Source organism: Phacochoerus africanus, chromosome 4 (genome assembly GCF_016906955.1).
Source record: "Phacochoerus africanus isolate WHEZ1 chromosome 4, ROS_Pafr_v1, whole genome shotgun sequence".
Lineage (NCBI taxonomy): Eukaryota > Metazoa > Chordata > Mammalia > Artiodactyla > Suidae > Phacochoerus > Phacochoerus africanus.
Window position 1 is genome coordinate 66674541 of NC_062547.1, and position 20546 is coordinate 66695086.

The 20546-nt window shown below is 52.1% G+C and overlaps 3 protein-coding genes across 6 annotated transcripts; 1 reads left to right on the forward strand and 2 right to left on the reverse strand.

The window, feature by feature from the left end:
- Positions 1-7040: 7040 nt before the first annotated feature.
- On the reverse strand, positions 7041-13737 carry RNASEH2A (ribonuclease H2 subunit A). Its single transcript, XM_047776913.1, is given in 9 exon segments — positions 7041-7260; positions 7371-7494; positions 9072-9159; positions 9266-9403; positions 12612-12683; positions 12685-12700; positions 12818-12944; positions 13066-13137; positions 13348-13737. Coding segments are annotated over 9 exon segments (906 nt in total). The 5' UTR covers positions 13475-13737; the 3' UTR covers positions 7041-7118.
- Positions 13632-16961, reverse strand: THSD8 (thrombospondin type 1 domain containing 8). 4 transcript variants are annotated; one of them, XM_047776916.1, is made up of 4 exons: positions 16842-16956; positions 15903-16498; positions 14599-14870; positions 13632-13757 (listed from the first exon to the last, which is right to left on the reverse strand). In XM_047776916.1, exons 2-3 carry the CDS (start codon positions 16399-16401, stop codon positions 14605-14607), a joined length of 765 nt encoding a protein of 254 aa, XP_047632872.1. In that variant the 5' UTR covers positions 16402-16498; positions 16842-16956; the 3' UTR covers positions 13632-13757; positions 14599-14604. The 4 variants fall into 4 exon arrangements, with proteins under 4 accessions (XP_047632872.1, XP_047632870.1, XP_047632871.1 ...); XM_047776914.1 differs by having other exon boundaries at positions 15903-16956; XM_047776915.1 differs by having other exon boundaries at positions 14599-14804; positions 15903-16955.
- PRDX2 (peroxiredoxin 2) lies at positions 16256-19917 on the forward strand. The gene is made up of 6 exons (XM_047776919.1): positions 16256-16380; positions 16872-16983; positions 17081-17234; positions 17793-17915; positions 18018-18148; positions 19587-19917. The coding sequence occupies exons 2-6, from the start codon at positions 16881-16883 to the stop codon at positions 19670-19672; spliced, it is 597 nt and encodes a 198-aa protein (XP_047632875.1). The 5' UTR covers positions 16256-16380; positions 16872-16880; the 3' UTR covers positions 19673-19917.
- Positions 19918-20546: the final 629 nt, after the last annotated feature.

Below are 20546 nucleotides of genomic sequence, written 5' to 3' on the forward strand. Positions count from 1 at the left end.
ACTGAAAGCTGCGGCTGAGATCCAATGTTGCCATGGTTGTGGTGTAGGCCGGAATCTGCAGCTCAGATTTGACCCCTAGCCGAAGAACTTCCATATGCCTTGGGTACGTTGGTAAAAACAAAACAAAACTAATCCTCTGGTCTTTTTTTTTGTCTTTTGTCTTTTTTGTTGTTGCTATTTCTTGGGCCGCTCCCGCGGCATATGGAGGTTCCCAGGCTAGGGGTCGAATCGGAGCTGTAGCCACCGACCTACACCAGAGCCACAGCAACGCGGGATCCGAGCCGCGTCTGCAACCTACACCACAGCTCACGGCAACGCCGGATCGTTAACCCACTGAGCAAGGGCAGGGACCTAACCCGCAACCTCATGGTTCCTAGTCGGATTTGTTAACCACTGCGCCACGACGGGAACTCCTAATCCTCTGGTCTTAAAGTTTGGGACTGATTCACGAACGTGTTCATGACAGATGGTCTATATTCTATAACAACTTGGAATAAACAGGTGTCAGAAATGGGGAGGAGTCCAGAAAGAGGGAGTGACAAGGGAAGGAGGTGTGCTCTCCCACTGTGTGCCACCAGCCCCATCAAGAAGCTTCCTGGGAGTTCCTGTCATAGCTCAGTGGTTAACAAATCTGACTAGTATCCATGAGGAGGTGGGTTCGATCCCTGGCCTTGCTCAGTGGGTTAAGGAACCAGCATTGCTATGAGCTGTGGTGCAGGTCCCAGACACAGCTGAGATCCTGTGTTGCTGTTGCTGCTGTGGCATAAACTGGCAGCTGCAGCTCTAATTCGACCCCTAGCCTGGGAACTTCCATATGCTGTGGGTGGGGCCCTAAAAAGACAAAAGAGAGAGAAGCTTCCTTTCTTGTATAGACCTCCAGACACACTTTATGGCCTTCCCCTCTGATTAAGCAGGCCCAACTGTGTCTGGCATAATGTCTTCTTTCCTTCTTTCCCACAAAGCAAAAGGGACCTAAAGCAAAGGACTGGACTCAGATTCAGGATTTTTTTTTCCCCCACCCCCGTGGCAGGCATAAATTCACCAAACTAGGGATTGACACCACAGTGCATTTGCAAACTATGCCACAACTGCAGCAACACCAGATCCTTAACCCACTGAGCCACAGGGGAACTTCCCAATAAAGCAGTTTTGCTGGATGCCTCCTGTGCCCAGGCACTGTGCTGAGTGGGATAGACCAGGCCCTTTTGCTGCCCTCAAGGAAGATGAAATAGCTCAAGAAGAGAAGTGGCTCACTGTGGGAGTAGCAGACAAGCATCTTTCAGATGAAAGAGACAGACTCAGTTCAAAGTGCCTTTAGCTATGACAGTGATAAGCTTCAGTAATGGCTGTATCTAGGTTCTTAAAATTATTGTTAGGCATCTTCTGCAATTTTTTTTTTTTCTTTTTAGGGCCGCACCTGTAGCATGTGGAATTTTCCAGACTAGGGGAAATTCAGAGCTGCAGCTGCTGGCCTATGCTACAGATCCCATTGCGCCAGAGCAGGAACTCCTGACTGGCTCTTCTGGAGTTTAGTTTCTTCATCTATAAAATGGGAATAACAGTTCCTATCATAGGGTTGTTGGCAGAGTTAAATGAGTTAATGCAAGCTGTTCTGGTTATGCATTTCTGTGTAACAAAAACAAAACAAAAAAAAAAACCCTCTAAACTTAATAGCGTAAAACAATAATCATTATCTTTCATGGTTCTGGAGTTTCCCTGGACTCAGCTGGGTGGTTCTTGCTCAAGGAAGGACTCTCGTGTAATTGCAGATAATGGCTGGGGCTTTATAAGCCTTTAAGTCTTCCTCACTCACATATGTGGTGGTTAGCACTGGCTCTTGCCTTCAACCTCAGCTGGGGCTGTCAGCCAGAGTAGCTCCAAGTGGCTTCTCTCAGTGGCTTGGGCTTCCTCAGAGCATGCTGTCAGGGTTCCAAAGGCAAGTGTCCCAAGAGAGCCAGGTGGAAGTTATCTCACCTCTGCTTTCTAGTCCCTAGTGTGAATCATTAAAGCAAGCTCACATTAAAAGGGAAGGTGTCCTCGATTCCAACTCCTCAGAGAAGGGGTGTCAAATAAAGTGCTTGGAAAGTGCCTGGCATGTAATTAACACTCAATAAAGGAAGACGTCATCGTGATCGCTGTTGTTGATGATGTTGTCTATGTGCTGTGTTAATGTGAGGAGGAGGATAAACAGGCATTCATGGAAGAATGAGGCAGATGACCAGGCCACAGTGAAGGACATTTCAAGCAGGCCTGAAGATTTCAGGTTCTGAGAACATCCAGTTGCTCAGCAAGCCTGGAACAGAGCATGAGGACTGGGATCAAATCATGGACGGCCTTGAATGCCTAGAGAAGGCACTTGGCCTTGATGATAAGGGGTGCGAGAGCCATGTGTTTACGCAGAAGATCAGACTGACACTCTTGCCCCACCACTAGCAAGCAGCTCAAGGGGAGGGTGAGACTGGAGGTGAAGGGCACCAGTGAAGAAATTGGGACAGAAACAAGGGAGTTCCCGTTGTGGTGCAGTGGTTAACGAATCCGACTAGGAACCATGAGGTTGCAGGTTCGATCCCTGCCCTTGCTCAGTGGGTTAAAGATCTGGCATTGCCGTGAGCTGTGGTGTAGGTTGCAGATGCGGCTCAGATCCTGCATTGCTGTGGCTCTGGCGTAGGCCGGTGGCTACAGCTCCGATTCGACCCCTAGCCTGGGAACCTCCATGTGCCGCAGTAGCGGCCCAAGAAATAGCAAAAAGACAAAAAAAAAGAAACTGAAAGATGGGCAGAGACAGATGAATGAGAGAGAACCAGAGGAATAGCCCACAAGACTGTCCTAAGGAGAGTACAGAGTGACCATTTGAAGCTTTCAAGAAGCAGGGGTTGTTGCTAACTTGGAAATCTTCGGCAGGTTTGGTGTGGGATTCTGGACTCCACATTTCAAACTCCCTGGTAAACTTGATGCTACTGGTCTGGGAATTCCACCCCCCACCCTTTTTTTTTTTTTGCTTCTTAGGGCTGCACCTATGGAAGGTGGAAGTTCCCAGGCTAGGGATTGAATCGAAGCTGCAGCTGAGAGCCTATGTCACAGCAACACGGGATCCAAGCCACATCTGTGACTTACACCACAGCTCACTGCAATGCAGGATGCTTAACCTACTGAGCAAGGCCAGGAATGGAATCTGCCTCCTTACGGATACTAGTTGGGTTGTAACCCATTGATCCACAATAGCACTCCACTTTATTTTTTCTTTTTTTTTTGGTATTTTCTAGGGCCACACCTGCGGCACATGGAGATTCCCAGACTAGGGGTCTAATCAGAGCTGTAGCCGCAGGCCTTTGCCACAGCCACAGCAACACGGGATCCGAGCCACATCTTTGACCTATACCACAGCTCATGGCAATGTCGGATCCTTAACCCACCGAGCAAGGCCAGGGATCGAACCCACAACCTCATGGTTCCTAGTCAGATTCGTTAACCACTGAGCCACGATGGGAACTCCACATTCCACTTTATTATTTATTTATTTTTTGGCTCTTTGCCTTTTCCAGGGCCGCTCCCACGGCATATGGAGGTTCCAGGCTAGGGGTCTAATCCAAGCTGTAGCCACAGGCCTACGGCAGAGCCACAGCAACCCAGGATCCGAGACGCGTCTGAAACCTACACCACAGCTCACGGCAACGCCAGATCCTTAACCCACTGAGCAAGGCCAAGGATCGAACCCTCATCCTCATGGTTCCCAGTCGGATTCGTTAACCATTGCACCACGACAAGAACTCCACCGCATTCCACTTTAAATAGCCAGAAATCCAAAAAAATAAAAAATAAAAAAAAATAAATAGCCAGAAATCCCACGACTTTGTCAGAAGAAATCTTTGTGAGTTACAGCTTTAGGATGCCCATTAATTTCTTTTCTTTTCTCTTTTTTTTTTTGATGGCCTCACCCAGGGCATATGTAAGTTCCCAGAACAGAGACTGAATCCAAGTCACAGCTGTGATCTATGCTGCAGCTGCACAAATGCTGGGTTGGATCCTTTAACCCACTGCATTAGGCCAGGGACTCAACCAGCACAACAACCTCTGCAGTGACCCAAGCTGCTGCAATTTGATTTTTTTTTTTTAAGGCCGCACCCACAGTATATGGAAGTTCTCAGTTTAGGGGTCAGTCAGAGCTACTGCTGCTGGCCTACACCACAACCACAGCAAAGCAGGATCTGAGCTGCATCTGTGAACACCACCACAGCTCAACACCGGATCCCTGCCCACCGTGCGAGGCCAGGGATCGAACTCACAACCTCATGGTTCCTAGTCGGGTTTGTTAACCGCTGAGCCATGAAGGGAACTCCTGCAGTCGAGTTCTTAACCCACTGTGCCATAGCGGGAACTCCAATGTGGTTTGTTCTTTTGGCCACGCCCAAGGCATGTGGAAGGAATTTTCCCAGCCAGGATCGAACCCAAGCCAAAGCAGTGGCAACACTATGGAGGAAACAGTGCTGCTGGGAGTAGAAGCCTTCACAGAGGGGAATTTGGAACTATCTCTCCAAGGAGTTCCCATCGTGGCTCAGTGGTAATGTACCAGTCTAGTATCCATGAGGACTTGGGTTCCATCCCTGACCTTGCTCAGTGGGTAAGGATCTGGCATTGCTGTGAGCTGCAGTGTAGGTCACAGATGAGGCTCAGATATGGCATTGCTGTGGCTGTGGTGTAGGCCAGCGGCTACAGCTCCAATTTGACCCCTAGCCTGAGGACTTCCATATGCTATGGATGCGGTGCTAAAATGACAAAAAGGAAAAAAAAAAAGGAAGTATCTCTCCAAATTACAAACCACACAGACCCTCTAATCCAGCAAACGTACTTGCGGGAATTTATGCTACACACAAGACAGTGTAAGAAACAACAAACCTGTCATTCCCTGCAGAAGCTGAGGGACAACTCCATGTCTATTAAGAGGTGTTAAACTACAGGACAGTTATGCCAGGGAGGGCTCTGCACTGTAATGGGAATGAGGAAGGGTTTTAGACACCTATTTGGAATTATCTCCAAGGTATACATAGTAAAAAGCACTGTGACCTAAAGTATACTTTGTTTCCATTTCTATAAAGAAGGTTAAGATGTATCTGTATGGCACAAAATTGTAAAGCAACTATATTTTAATTTTGTTGTTGTTGTCTCTTTAGGGCCCCACCTGCAGCATATGGAAGTTCTCAAGCTAGGAGTCTAATTGGAGCTGTAGCCGCTGGCCTATGCTACAGCCACAGCAACGCAGGATCTGAGCCGGGTCTGCGACCTACACCACAGCTCACAGCAACACCAGATCCTTAACCCACTGAGCAAGGCCCAGCATGGAACCTGCAACCTCATGGGTACGAGTAGGATTCATTTCCACTGAGCCATGACGAGAACTCCCTATATTTTAATTAAAAAAAAAGAGATACATTTGTATGTATGTTTGTAACATTCCAGGATATCTCCAGAAAGACCTAGAGGGCACCTGCTATGGTCTGAATGTTTGTGCCCAATCCTAAACCCCAAAGATGGTGTTAGGAGGTGGAGCATGGGAGGTGATTAGGACATGAGGATGGCATGCTCATGAGTGGGACTAGTGCCCTTATAAAAGATTTCTCATTTCTTCCACCATGTGAAGACACACATCAGTCTGTGATCTGAAAGAGTCCTCACCAAAACCCTACCGTGCTAATATCGGGGTCTTGGACTTCCAACCTCCAGAACTGTGAAATAAAATAACTTGTCTAGGAGTTCCTGCTGTGGCACAAGAGGATTGGTGGTGTCTCTGCAGCTCCAGGGCACAGGTTTGATCCCCAGCTGGCACAGTGGATTAAAGGATCTGGCATTGCTGCAATTGCGGCAGAGGTTGCAACTGTGGCTTGGATCTGATCCTTGGCCCAGGAACTCCACATGCTGTGGGGCAGCCAAAAAAAAAAAAAAAAAAAACAGCCTTGTTTATAAGCCTCCCATGCTATGGTACTGTTATAGAAGCCTAAAAAGGACTGAGACACGCCAGTAAGCCCACCAGTGTGCTGGTGGGTAGGATGAGAGAGAAGCTTCTCAATGTATTCCTTCCTAATTCTGCATCATACAAATATAATATGCATTTTTAAAATCAAATCGAGGCATTCCCTGGTGGCCTAGCTAGGATTGTCACTGCTGTGACACTCAGGTCACTGATGTGATGCAGGTTTGACCCCTGGTCTGGGAACTTCTGCATGCTGTGGGTGAGGCCATAAAAAAAGAAAAAAAAAATCAAATCAATCAACCAAGGAGTTCCCAAGGTAGCGCAACAGGATTGGTGTGTCTTGTGATTGCTGGGACATAGGTATGATCCCCAGCCAGGCACAGTGGGTTAGTGAGCTGCAGTGCTTGGGTGGCAACTGCAGCTCAGATCTGATCCCTAGCCTGGGAACTCCATGAGCCACAGGGCGGCCCCCCCAAAAATCAATCAACCAAAACAATGTCTATCCTGTTTAGGTTACAAAAGCATCTGGGCCCAGGGGTTCCCACTGACCTCTCTCAGTGGGTTAAGTATCCAGCATTGCCCTGAGCTCAGACATGTAAGCCTCAGACATGGCTTGGATCCCAAGTTGCTGTGGCTGTGGTATACAGGCCGGAAGCTGCAGCTCCAATTTGACCCCTAGCCTGGGAACTTCCATATGTAGTGGGTATGGCCCTAAAAAGCAAAAAAATTAAAATATTAAGAAAGGAGAGGAGTTCCCGTCGTGGCGCAAGCAGAAATGAATACACCTAGGAACCATGAGGTTGGGGGTTCGATCCCTGGCCTTGCTCAGTGGGTTAAGGATCTGGTGTTGCCATGAGCTGTGGTGTGGGTTGCAGACGCGGCTCGGATCTGGCGTTGCTGAGGCTCTGGCGTAGGCCAGTGGCTATAGCTCCAATTAGACCCCTAGCTTGGGAACCTCCACATGCCACAGGTGTGGCCCTAAAGACAAACAAAAAGCACCTGGGTCCAGAAATGGACAGAGCACACCCCCACCCCACCCCACCCCACCTCCACCCCAAAGTAGAACTCCCACATGTAGTTCTCTTCACACAATTTTAATCAATCAAACTGGGAGGTGGGGTGGGGGGCGTCTAAAGGGGATATGGGCTGGCTCCTAGAGAGTGGTGGCTGACTCCAGGCCCCGCTCCTGGAAGTACCGATGGGAGAGGTGGGGGCAGGGGTGGGTTCGGGGGCTTTTGCTGAAGTAGGACTTGATCTTCCTGAGTCCCTCCTGATCCCCTGTTTGCGAGTCCTCCCTGTGGGAGAGAGGTGGCGACACTGACCACTTCTGGGGGTCAGCCCTCCCAGACAGGCCTGAGCCCTGGCCTCTCACCCTCCTTCCTCAGAGCACCTCCAGGACACTTACCATGTAACATCTTCTGCCTCCTTCTCCAGGATGCTCTGGGCTGTGCGCCAACTGAACCGGACAAACTGGGGGAAGCCGAACACAGGGTCCACGTGCTTCCTCAACCATGCTTTGGTCTTGGGATCTGGGGAAGGGGAGGGTGGACAATGTGATAGCCCTGAGCCTGCCAATCACAGCTCCTCAGCCTGGCATCTGAGGCCATGCCACCTCATCTCAGGCCTCCTCTTAAGTACCTGAGGCACCATCCAAACTCTAACTTCCTGCCACAGAACCTTTGCACAGGGAGTTCTTCCTGACTCCTTGTCTGGGCAACAGTTGCTCAAGGTGCAGTTTAGGGATACTGCCTCTGAGACATCTCCCTTACCTCCCCAAGGACAACAGCCACTGAACCTACATTTGAGGACCACTGGGTTAATGCCCCTCTCCCCCATGTAACCACAAACTCAGTGGGGTCGGGGAGGTCCTGGTTGGTCTGCTTCCTGAAAAATCCCTAAGGTTCAGTCCCACAGGGCATGTACCAGAGGCTCAGTAAGCACTGAATGCTGCCCAAACTGCCTTTGGCCTGGACCTGTTTTCCTCCCTTTGGCCTCATCTAAGTTCCAATCACAGACTTGCTGTGTTGCCCCACCCAACAACCAAAGGGTTCCTTGAACCCAGTCATTGAATCTTTGCATCTGCCCTATACTCCTGCCTCTTTAGGAGCTGGGGCAGGGAGTGGGATGGGGGAGGTGGTCACAACAGCCCTCAGGTCCTTGGGGAAGTGGAAGGGAGGTAGGGCACAATCATTTCCATTTTATAGATAAGGAGCCTGAGCCTCCCGTAAAGACAAAAAAAAAAAAAAAGAGTTCCCATTGTGGCTCATTGGTAACAAACCCAACTAGTATCCAAGAGGGTTCGATCCCTGGCTTCGCTCAGAGGGTTAAGGATCTGGCATTGCTGTGAGCTGCAGTGTAGGTCACAGACATGGCTTAGATCCTGCGTGGCTGTGGCTGTGGTTTAGGCCAGCAGCTGCAGCTCCAATTCAAACCCTAGCCTGGGAACTTCCACCTGCTGGGGGAAAAAAAAAAAAGGAGCCTGAGCCTCATAATGAAAACAATGGTTTTGGGGGGTTTTTTTTAGGGCCACATGTGGCATTTGGAAGTTCCCAGGCTAGTGGAAGAATCAGTGGTTGAATTGGAGCTGCAGCTGCCAGCCTTCACCACAGCCATGCTAGATTGGAGCCACGTCTGTGACCTACACTGCAGATCATGGCAATGCTGGAGCCTTAACCCACTTAGTGAAGCCAGGGATTGAACCCGTGTCCCCATGGATACTAGTTGGGTTCGTTACCACTGAGCCATGACAGGAACTCCTTTTTTTTTTTTTTTTGAAAAACAATGGATTTAAGCTAGGGCCACTGGGCATGGACATGGACTGCTACCCCTTTCTCTGTTCCCTTCTTCTTAGCAAAGGGACAGATGGCCACCGTAGGTCTCAGTCCTTCACTGGGGCTACAGAGAGACAGCAGAGAGGGGAAGGGGAGAAGGAAGAGAGCCTTTGGAATCTAGTTCTGCCACACATTGGCCATAAGTAAATCTCCCTCCACCCCTGGTCTGCACCTCAGCCTCTTCTGCTGCAGAGCAGGGTGGAGAGAAAACTTAGAAAAACTCAGAGGCAGTCGAGAGCTGCCTTGTTAGTTCATTGTCACTGCTGTCTGCTCACCATTGGGGTAGCCTGAGCCATAATCAGTGTCCAGGTCCTGTAGTTTCTCCACAAACTGCCAATTCCTCACAGCCTGGTCTCGAGCCACCTGTGGGCAAGACAGGCACTTGGGATCTTTCTCCTCATGAAGCAGCCAGGCCTGCCTCCTGCCCAGGCGGATGTGGGGAGCTGTCCATGGCCAGCGGGGGCCCAACCTTGGCACAGATACTGGCAGCGCTGACCACAGGGTAGAGGGCATCTGCCTTGGCCTTGACTGTCACCTCAATGTCAGGAAAGCGCTGCTGCAACCGCTCCTGATACGTCTCTGGGAGCCCCACAGTATCCACAAACACCTGCCGTGATGACAGAAACATATTCATTCAACAAGCATCCGGAAAAACAACTGTCCCATGATCCAGCTAAACAGCCTTTGCACTTGCTGTTCCTATGGCCTGGAATACACTTCTCTCAGCTCCAGCCCCAGCTGCACCTTCCTCCCAGAGGATCTCAGCTCAAATATCACCTCCAAAGGAGGCTTCCCTGAATCACACAATATCCAGTCTACATTTATTAAGCACCTACTACATGCCAGGAGTGGCTCTAGGTGCCAGGGACATAGCGTGAACACAGCAGACAAAAACCCGTATTATCAGAGTTCCCATCATGGCTCAGCTGAAACAAATTTGACTAGTATCCATGAGTTCACAATCCCTGGCGTCACTCAGTGGGTTAAGGATCCAGTGCTACCATGAGCTGTGGTGTAGGTCACTGATGCAATTTGATCTGGCATAGCTGTGGCTGTGGCGCAGGCCAGTGGCTATAGCTCCAATTCAATTCCTAGCCTAGGATCCTCCATAGGCCGAGGGTGCAGCCCTAAAAAAAAAAAGACCAAAAAAAAAAAACACCCACAAAAAAACACCTCTATCCTCCTGGGTAGGATAGCCTGATGAGGACCACAGACAAGAAACAGAAAAGCGTTCCCACTGTGGCATAGTGGGTTAAGAATCTGACTGTAGCGGCTTGGGCTGCTGCAGAGGCATGGGTTCCCTAGCTCATCAAACTGAGTTAAAGGATCTGGCATTTCTGCAGCTATGGTTCAGATTCAATCCCTGTCCTGGGAACTTCTATTAGCTGTGAGTACAGCCACTTTTAAAAAAGAAAAAAGAAACAGAATAAATAATAAAGCATAAGGGAGATCCAGAAGTGGTTATAATTTTAAACAGTTCGGGGAGATTCAGGGGAGGTCACTCTGAGATGGTGACATCTGAATAAAAGCCTGAAGGAGACAGGGGAATGAGCCATGGGGAAATCTGGGAAAGAGTGTCCTAGGCAGAGGGAACAGCAAGCACAAAGGCCCTGAGGTGGGACCATACCAAATGCTCTGTACAGTAGTACAGTCACCACATGGCTGGAGCAGAGATGAGGTCAGAAAAGTAACAGAAAAAGTAATCTCCAGAGCAAGTATTATTCTCAAAAACCACCTTTACTATTTGCGTGCCAACTGCCCATCCTTCTCCCCTGACTTGGTCATGAACCCCTGAGGGCAGAGACCTTGTCTGTCTGCAGCAATACTGCATCATCAGTTCCACCTTCCAGTCCTGGATCTCGGCCACCTCCTCAGCAAGCAGCCCCCCCCCCCTTGTTACTTTCCCTATCTCTAGTGTATCTGCCCTGTGATTCATTCAAAACAGTCTGTTCTTTACCTCAGAGCACTGGATGCAATGCCAATTTCTATTTCTCTCTGGTGATTTAATCTCACTCTCCACTTGCTCGTGAATTTTCCTGATTTCATTCCCACTGTGATCAGAAAATTAAATGTTGCAATTTACATTTCAAAAAGATGTAAAAGGGTCACACCTGTCTGCTGCTGTGTGGGGAGGGGGCTGGAGGAGGATGGGGCAGGCATCCAGGAGGGGAGGGTGCCTTGGGTTAGGATAGAGACTGCAGGCAGGTGAAGAGATGTGGGATTTGTTCTCAACACTGAGCCTTTAGGATATGGAGATAGGTTAGATGGAGGTGAGGCTAGGGCCTCCACTATGGTCCTCAGTGGAACACACATTTAGGGTAGAAAAAGCAGCAGGAAGTCAACAGCAATAACAATTTTTTTGTTTTTTGTTTTTGCCTTTTAGGGCCACACCCATGGCATATGGAGGTTCCCAGACCAGAGGCTGAATGGGAGCTATAGCTGCCAGCCACAGACAGGTGGGATCCTACAACACAGCTCACAGCAATGCCGGATACCCCACCCACTGAGCGAGGTCAGGGATCAAATGCACGTCCTCATGGATACTAGTTAGATTCATTTCCGCTACGCCAAAAGGGGTACTCCAACAGTTTCTTTTTTTTTTTGCCTTTTTGTCTTTTTGTTGTTGTTGTTGCTATTTCTTGGGCCGCTCCCGCGGCATATGGAGGTTCCCAGGCTAGGGGTTGAATCGGAGCTGTAGCCACCGGCCTACGCCAGAGCCACAGCAACGCGGGATCCGAGCCACGTCTGCAACCTACACCACAGCTCATGGCAACGCCGGATCCTTAACCCACTGAGCAAGGGTAGGGACCGAACCCGCAACCTCATGGTTCCTAGTCGGATTCGTTAACCACTGCCCCACGACGGGAACTCCCAACAGTTTTTTTTTGGTTTTCCTTTTTGTTAAAAAAAAAATCTATTAATCGGTACCGTAACTTCCTGTTTTTTTTTTTTTTAAGGGCCGCACCCGTGGCATATGGAGTTTCCCAGGCTGGGGGTCCAATAGGAGCTACAGCTGCCAGCCTACACCACAGCTACAGCAACACAGGATCCGAGCCTTATCTGCAAGCTACACCACAGCTCACAGCAACGCCAGATCCTTAACCCACTGAGCAAAGTCAGGGGTCAAAGCCGCAATCTCATGGTTCCTAGTCAAATTCAGATTCGTTTCCACTGTGCCATGATGGGACCCCACCCCCGGCCTTTTTTTGTTTGTTTGTCTTTTTAGGGCCACGGCCATGGCATATGGAGGTTTCCAGGCTAGGAGTCTAATTGGAGCTGTAGCTGCTGGCCTACGCCACAACCACAGCAATGCAGGATCTGAGCCTTGTCTGACCTACACCACAGCTCACAGCAATTGCCCAATCCTTAACCCACTGAGCGAGGCCAGGGATCGAACCTGCAACCTGGTTCCTAATCAGATTTGTTTCCGCTGTGCCACAATGTGAATTTCCGTGTTTTTCCTTTTCTTACAGCCGCACCTGTGATATATGGAGGTTCTCTCGCTAGGGGTCAATTGGAGCTGCAGCTGCTGGCCTAAGCCACAGCCACAGCAATGCTGAATCCAAACTACATTTGGAACCTATGCTGTCACTCGTGGCAACACTGGAGTCTTAGCCCACTGAGCGAGGCCTGGGATCATCCCTGCATCCTCATGGCCACTATGTCAGGTTCTTAAACTGCTGAGCCACAACAGGAACTCCCAAGTAACAAATGTTCTTGAGGTACTCCAGGTGTACTTGATGCAGAATGCCCACTGCACTTTTATACACCTATTTTACCCTGATCAAGTAGAGGCAATTCAACAATTAGCTCACCTGGGCCACTTTCACACCCTGGTCCAATGCATACTGCACCAGCCCAGTGGCTGTATCATGGGACAGAGAGTTTCAGATTGTATTTGACCCTGCAGTGGAGAACAGAGCCCAGTGAATCTCATTCCCATCATTCATCCCTTCCAGCCCATGCTGGCTGCCCCCCCTCCAACCCGGCACCCCCTCACCGCGGGACCCCCCCCGCTCACCGCCCAAGCATGCTGGTAGAGATGAGATTTGGAGATAGCACGTCCAATGCCCAGCCCACAAAGTCTCCGTCCTCCTCCATTTTCGCAAAGAGCCTGTCCCGCTCGCTCTCCGACAGGGTCTTTGAATCTAGGAGGATTGGGAGAGAAAGGGAGCGGCCAGTTCTCCCAATTTCTGCTCTCCCACTGCAGCTGGCACCCGCCCCTGCATATGCCCAGGACCCTTCCCAGAGACGTACCCCAGGACTCACCTGCCACTTTCAGGGCCTCCAGATCTGCCAGGCGGGACAGAGGGCAATAGCATATGGCATAGACCATGGGGCCTGGGAAAGCGGGGGGGATCCAACCAGTGAGCTCATGAAAGCTGCCTTCTCTATTCCATCATCACCACTTTTTTCTGGTACCATCACCAATGCCATGACCATCACTACTCTTACTCCCCTCCCCAAGTCCGGTGCAATCCCGGCTCCCGTTCCAGTGCAACTTGCATCCCCGTTATCACGCCCCTCCCCCACCCGGCCCTAGGAGCGCACCCAGCACCGGGCCCCGGCCCGCTTCATCGACGCCCAGGACGCAGGGTTCCTTGCGGCACACAGCGGGCACAGGCGAGTTCAGGCGACAGCGGCCCGTATTGTCTCTTTCCAGCTCGCTGAGATCCATGACTTCCCGGCTGCCGCCACCAGCCGCAGGAATGAAGGAAAGTTCTTGGCGCCCCTTTTCCGCAGGCCCCGAAGCGGTACTGGATCTCGACCAATTGTCGTCCAGGACACGCCCCCAACGCTCCCGCCGCCGGTGACGTTTGTGCAGCCGACACCGCTGCCGTGTGGCTTCCTGGGAATTGTAGTTCCCGAGGCTGACCAGTGTTCCCTGGGTTTGGGGAACAGGGTGGGCGGGTCGCTTTCCAAGCTCCACCCTGGTGTCTCTGGAGCTCCGCCCTCCGGGGCTAGAGAAAGGAGAGGAAAGCAAAGGGAAATTGAGGCGGGCCTTGAAGGACCTAACATGATCAGGGCCGAGAAGGTCGAATACTACTAGACTGCCAGAATATGACGTCCGCATCACTGAGTTCCTGACCCCTATCCGGCTTCAGGCCCTCTGTACTTGAGGTCCCCGTCACTCCACACAATCTAAGCCCTCTGGACTAGGTATCACTGCGCCACTGGGCTCAAACCTTTGGACTTGGAGTCCCCCAGCTCCCTCTCTCCGTTGCTCACTCGGAGCCCCCTGCCCCTCTCCCGCTCCCTACCCTCTGCGTCCTCCGGGCTACGCCTCCCGTACCCGCGAAACGAGATCCCAGACCTCCAGACTCTGGCTCAGAGTCTCCGCCCACCATGCAAGCTCCTTCCCCACCCCTCAACTCCGGGTTCACGCCCCCGCCCCCCTCCATCGCCCTCTTCCCTCTCTCTCCCACATGAAGCGCACGCCTCCCACATTTGTCCGCCACCCCCACCGCACATCTCTTTTTATTCCCTGTTTTCAGCGGGGCTCATGCTCTCCGCCTGCGGGTTTCTGTTCCTCACCAGGGTCCCAGTTCCTCTATCTCCATTTTCCCCTCCCCGCCCCCACAACCTTTCTTCCTTTCTCATCGGACACCAGCGGGGCTCGCACCTCCAGACAGCTCTCCCTTCCCACACTGCGCTCAAACCGCAGGCTTAGTGCCTCAGCGTTCTATTCCAGGTGTCCGCCCCACCCCCACAGCCCTTCCTCTCTCCCCTCCCACCCTGGGGACTCGCGGCCTGGATTTGCTAGGTCGCGCCGGCCGCTGCTCTTCTGTGCCCGCTCCACACCTGGGCTCAGGGCCTCCAGTCGCAGTCTTTCGGCTCGCAGGATGAACAATCCCGTTGCCTGCAGGGCCGCACCTGCACTAGATTCTCGCTGTCCATGAACACCGGGCCGGGCGCTGTGCCCACCACCTCGCGGCTGCGCTCCTGCTTGCCCAGGTCGCAGAAACAGCGCCACTTTCCCCACGGACCAAGGACGGAGTCTTTCAAGTCTAAGGATGGAGGGCCAGGTAGGGGGGGAACATATCCCCCCCTAGGAAGGGAGGAAGATAAAGACACTGACAAATAACAACAGTTCATGTTTGCTGGGCTGTTCTTCTGTGCCAGGTACCCTACCACAGATTATCCCCTTTAATCTTCCCACTAGTCCCAGATTGAGAAACTGAGACCTAGAGAGAGCAAGCCAGCCTTCCAACTCACACATCTGAGGAGTGGCCCAGAGAGACTGCAAAATGACACTTTGCACCTGTGCCTGCCTGTTCAGATGGGAGTGTGGTACAATACCCTTGGTTTTCACCATCTGAAGGTGACTCCCATTTTCAGGGGCGTGACCTGAGCCTTTCTCCAGTGGACAGTGTCACATGACCAACAGGGTTTCCAGGTGGTAAATTAAATTACATGATTGGCATAATGAAGGTACTTAAAGCCCCTGGCGATGTGCTAGCATGGAATACAAAAACAATTATTATGGCCACTTTTAAAGCAGCCACGTCATTTATCAGATGCCCTTTACAACTGTTCTTTTATTGACTCCTCCCTACAGCCTTTCTTGACAGGTCTTAGCACAACTCATAATGTCTTGACACCTTATGCCCTCACCAAGACAGTACTGGCCTCTTTCCATTCCTTTGTCAGAACTTTTGGAGTTGGCAGTTGCTGATCGGACTCCCTGGCCCACTCTTCCCCCTAAATCTTCACATTTTTGGCTTTTGCTTGTCATTCTGGCTGCATTGGTTATCTTTTTATTCAGCCGGGCCTTTTCTGATTTCAGAAGTTTACCTGCGCCCTTCTTTCTCTATCTCTGCTCTTGCCAGCACTTACCTGTGAGTTTATGGTTATGTCTACTTCGGTATTTATTGCTTGCCCGCGTCCTCTCTCCCCATGTTAAGCTGCTTAAAGACAGTCTCAGTCTCAATTTACAGATAAGTAAACTGAACCTCAGAGTAACCAACCAACCCAAGGGGCGCCGCCAGTGCGCAGGTGGGCAGAGGTTGGAAGTCCCTGGAGGAGGGTCTATTTGCAGCCAGCTGGTGAAGTGGTGGGACAATGAGGCACTTTTCCGCACTGTCACATCCGCGGCCTGTGGTTACCTTTCTCCTGATGCTGCAGCTGCAGCTGCTCCCAGGTGTCCCCTTCGCCCTGCTCTCCGAAGTACTGGTAGTCGGGGGTGACCTGTGCAAAGGTCGCCAGCAGCAGGAGCGTCAGAGGCGTCAGCAGTAGCGCCGCCCGGCTCCGGGCCATGCCGGACTCCAACCGACGCCGGCGCGCTCCAAAGAGGAGCCCCGCGCGGAGTCTGCGGCGCTGGCACCAGCCTCGCGGGCTAGCGCAGAGGTCGGGATCCGCGGCCGCGCGTCTCCCCCCGCCGCTTGCGGGCACGTGGACCCGGCCGGCTCCGTTTCCCCTCTCTTGCGCTTGCAGTGGACCCGACCGCTCGTCCGCCCACCCCTCCGCCCTACGCGTCATGGTTCGGGCCGAGCATAAAAGGCTCCCCGGGCCTGGGCGCGCTTGGCCCCGAGAACGCGAGTACCTGAGTCTCCTCGTCGGTGCGTCCCGCCCTTGCCCACGCAGGTATGGACACTTGGAGTGCATTGGGCTGCAGGGAGAGCCCGGTTGGAGCAGCTCGGGCCCTATCCAGACCTGAGTTGGCCGCCTTTGTTTTCCGCCCGGAGTAGTGGCTGCCTTTGTCCTTTCGGGGAAAACCGAGGCCAGAGCTTGGAGTACAGGCCGCATCCCCAGGCTCACCGCCCCCAGCTCGCGGCGTCCCCTCTTGGGTCCGTGGGCTTGCGCGCCAGCACTCGGGCATACGCGCTAACGGGAGGGTTGGGAGGGTCGGGCGGCCGCCGCGGGACGCTCTAGCTGTGTAAGGGGGCGGGTCTCCCACATTCTCCAGGCCAGTGCAGACCTGGTCTCAGAGAGGGTGCGGGGCATTGCTGCTGCTGCCGCCGCCGCCGCTCTCACTCAGTAACTGGGCCCGGTACGCAGCGTGACCTTGGGAAGCGGGGACAAAGGGTCTTCCCCGGCGTACTCACCCGGAGCGGGGGGCGGGGGGTGGGTCTCAGCTTTCAGTCATGGCCTCCGGCAACGCGCACATCGGAAAGCCCGCCCCGGAATTCCAGGCCACTGCCGTGGTGAATGGCGCCTTCAAGGAGGTGAAGCTTTCTGACTACAAAGGTGAGGGCGGGGTGGAGGTGGCCCTGACGGGGGCGGGGGCACAATCATTAGAGTCACTGGGCCCTAACTCCTTGTCTGTTTCGACGCCATTCCCCAGGGAAGTACTTGGTCCTCTTTTTCTACCCGCTGGATTTCACCTTTGTGTGCCCCACGGAGATCATCGCTTTCAGCGATCGAGCTGAGGAGTTCCACCAGCTGGGCTGCGAGGTGCTGGGCGTCTCCGTTGACTCTCAGTTCACCCACCTGGCTTGGTAGGAGTGGGGACCAGCAAGGAGGGGAGGGTGCAGCTAAACCTACTATCTCTATAGGGTACAAGTTCTGTGTTCTCTTGGCGGACGTTCAGTCTCTGCGCCTCCCTTTCCTGTCTTGAAAATAATGGAGATAGTGATGCCCAAGTCCTTAAGGATGATGAAAGTCATTAGCATTGGTAAACTAGTTGCATGGCAGCCCAGTAAGTTGCAGATGCTTTATCTAACTCAGGGCCACATGGCCTCCCTCCCAAGAACTATTTCAACCAGGTGGAAACTCCAGTTTGAGAGAGTGAAGCGCTGGGCCCCAAGATGCTGGAGGCCACCAGCACATGTGAAGCCACTTTGCTGGAGTGTTAGCTTAGTCTTCCCAGCTGTGGGAAACAGCCCCTGCTCCCACTTCAGGGTGGGATGGGTGGGGCTCCCAGGGCCTTGCTCTAAAGCCCCTTATCTCTCACCTCCAGCACCCTTTCTCCAGTCCTTATCACACCCAGGCCCACAGGGTGAGGACCCTGCTGTGCCAGGCTTCCTGAGTCCCAGCCCTATCTCCCCTTTCCCCAGGATCAACACCCCACGGAAGGAGGGAGGCTTGGGCCCCCTGAAAATCCCCCTGCTGGCTGATGTAACCAGAAACTTGTCCCTTGATTATGGCGTGCTGAAGGAAGATGAAGGCATCGCCTACAGGTACTGTGGGACCTTTGGGAAGCCCCCATCCTCAGGGTGAGGGGACCAGTCTTGGATGATGCCCCAGGCTCCCACTCCTCACTATGAACTCTGATATTTCAGGGGCCTTTTTATCATCGATGGCAAGGGTGTCCTTCGCCAGATCACTGTCAATGATTTGCCTGTGGGACGCTCTGTGGATGAGGCTCTGAGGCTGGTCCAGGCCTTCCAGTACACAGACGAGCATGGGGAAGGTGAGCAGACACCCACATTCACGTGGGTTCACACATGTGTACTCATGCAGCTCTTGTCTATGCATATGTTCACTGCATTCATATCATTGCTATGATATAGATGTGAGGGCCCTAAAGAAGACTCAGCTTAGGGCATTGTCTGCAGGAAGTTTCTAATCTGGTGGGGAAGCTACTTCAATATAAGGGTGGGGAGCTGGGAGGTAATAGAAATCTCTAAGAGGTTTTGTTTTACTTGTTTGTCTTTTTGTCTTTTAGGACCACACCAGCAGCATATGGAGGTTCCCAGGCTAGGGGTCAAATCGAAGCTATAGCCACTGGCCTATGCAACAGCCACAGCAACGTGGGATCTGAGCCGCATCTGCAACCTACACCACAGCTCATGGCAAAGCCAGACCTTAACCCACTGAGTAAGGCCAGGGATTGAACCCAAGTCCTCATGGATGCTAGTCGAGTTCATGAACCACTGAGCCACAACGGGAACTCCTGTTTGTTTTTTAACTTTAGAGCCATACCTACAGTATATGGAAGTTCCCAGGAAGGGGCCGAATCAGAGCTACAACTGCTGGCCTACCCCACAGCCACAGCAATGCCAGATCCAAGCTGCATCTTCGACCTACACCACAGCTCATGGCAACGCCAGATCCCTAACCCATTGAACAAGGCTGGGGATTGAACCCTCATCCTCATGGATCCTACTTGGGTTCGATTCTGCTGAGCCACAATGGAAACTCCTGTAGGAGGTATTTGAGAAAGCACGTGCCAAGTCAGGCTTGAATATTACTTGAATCAGAGTATCTTCTTGAGTTAAAGACACATCCTGACTACAGGCCCTCAAAGTCCAGTGGGGATGGGGCTGAGAGAGAAAGATGGAATTAAAGGAGCCCAAATGAGGAGTTCCCTGGTGGCACAGCAGGTTAAGGATCCATCATTATCACTGCTGTGGCATGGGTTTGATCTCTGACCAGAGAACTTCTGCTTGCCACGTGTGTGGCAAAAAAAAAAAAAAAGGGGGCAAAATTAAAATGTTAGCCTGAGGAGTTTGTACTGTGGCAGGCAATAGGATCTGGAGTGTCTCTGCAGTACCAGGATGCAAGTTCATTTGATCCCCAGCCTGGCAAAGTAGGTTAAAGGATCTGGCATTGCTGCAGTTGTTGCATAAGACACAACCATGCTTTGGATCTTATCCCTGGCCTGGGAACTCCATATGCCCCATGGTGGCCAAAAGTAGATAGAAAAAAATATCAGCCAGAAAATCCTGCAGCTGGGCTTGAGAGGCTTCTCTCATCATGTGGCAGGGTCTTGGGCCTGGACCACTTGGCTCCAGGCTTTTTCGTCTGGAACTCATACTCTTGCTTTGCCTCTGTCTGTCCCCTCACTACTGCTCAACCTTTAGTAAGGCAATTTAGCCTTATGTGTGCATGCCTATGTCTTTCCACAGTCTGTCCTGCTGGCTGGAAGCCAGGCAGCGACACAATCAAGCCCAACGTGGATGACAGCAAGGAATATTTCTCCAAACACAACTAGGCTGGCAGATATATGGCAAGCTTGGGCTCTGGCCTCCATCTGTGCCCCTCCCTCGGTGCCCTGTACTGACCCAGGAAAAACCAGACCTGCCCCTTGAGACTCCACAGTCCATAATCCTAGAGGACTAGGCCAGGGCCTTCTCAAGCTCCTCTCTGGGAGCTGGTGAATGGTGACCCCCTTCCCTGGAGCGACATAGCTGGGTACAGGCCTTTTGGTGACCAATAAAGTATTAGGGACAAATGTAAGTCTGTGTTGGTGTGGTTTGTCTGGATGTGGTACCACCCCTGCTTCTACAGGCTCTGCCCTGAAAAACTGACACTGTGGTTACTGATCTCCACCACTAGGTGGAAGCATTGCCTCAAGATCGCTGCCTACTCTCCGTCTCCGCCTGAAAGGCGCAGAGTTGGGGGAGGGAGGGGCAGGGAGGAGGTGGCGCTGTTGGCACCCTACAATGGAACGAGTCTCAGGCTGCCTTACATCCCAAAACCAGGCCATGCTGGGCAGTGCCCACACCTTGCCATCAGGCAGCCTGGGTTCAAATGCCACTTAAGGGTTGTGATCTTGCCTGGGTCTCTTCAACAGCAAGATGGGAATTGACAACCAGACCCCATCACCATGCAAATTAAAGGAGAGAAAGTATGTGAAGCTCAGGGTCCTGGGGCTGAAAGAAGAAGGTGGGGACCCAATCCTGAGAGCAGAACCAAGAGGGAGCTTGAGCTACACAAACAATCCGTACTGCAAGTTCTGCCCCACCCCAGCTTGGAAGGAGTGCACAACTGCCCCTGGAGTGGAACAGTGAGGATTAAGCTGGAAGGTAGGTGTTAGGAGCAAGACAGGGTTTGAAGGAGTACAGTTTGATGCTGTGCAGGTTCAG

Excerpts from the sequence above, each read along its gene's own strand:
- PRDX2 (XM_047776919.1), top strand. The coding sequence starts at position 16,881 with ATGGCCTCCGGCAACGCGCACATCGGAAAGCCCGCCCCGGAATTCCAG. Across the intron at positions 17,235-17,792 it reads CAGTTCACCCACCTGGCTTG|GATCAACACCCCACGGAAGG; the intron begins GTAGGAGTGGGG and ends CCCTTTCCCCAG. Across the intron at positions 18,149-19,586 it reads CACAGACGAGCATGGGGAAG|TCTGTCCTGCTGGCTGGAAG; the intron begins GTGAGCAGACAC and ends GTCTTTCCACAG.
- THSD8 (XM_047776914.1), bottom strand. The coding sequence starts at position 16,542 with ATGCGGCCTGTACTCCAAGCTCTGGCCTCGGTTTTCCCCGAAAGGACA. Across the intron at positions 14,871-15,902 it reads GCTGCAGCATCAGGAGAAAG|TGTCTTTATCTTCCTCCCTT; the intron begins GTAACCACAGGC and ends GTTATTTGTCAG.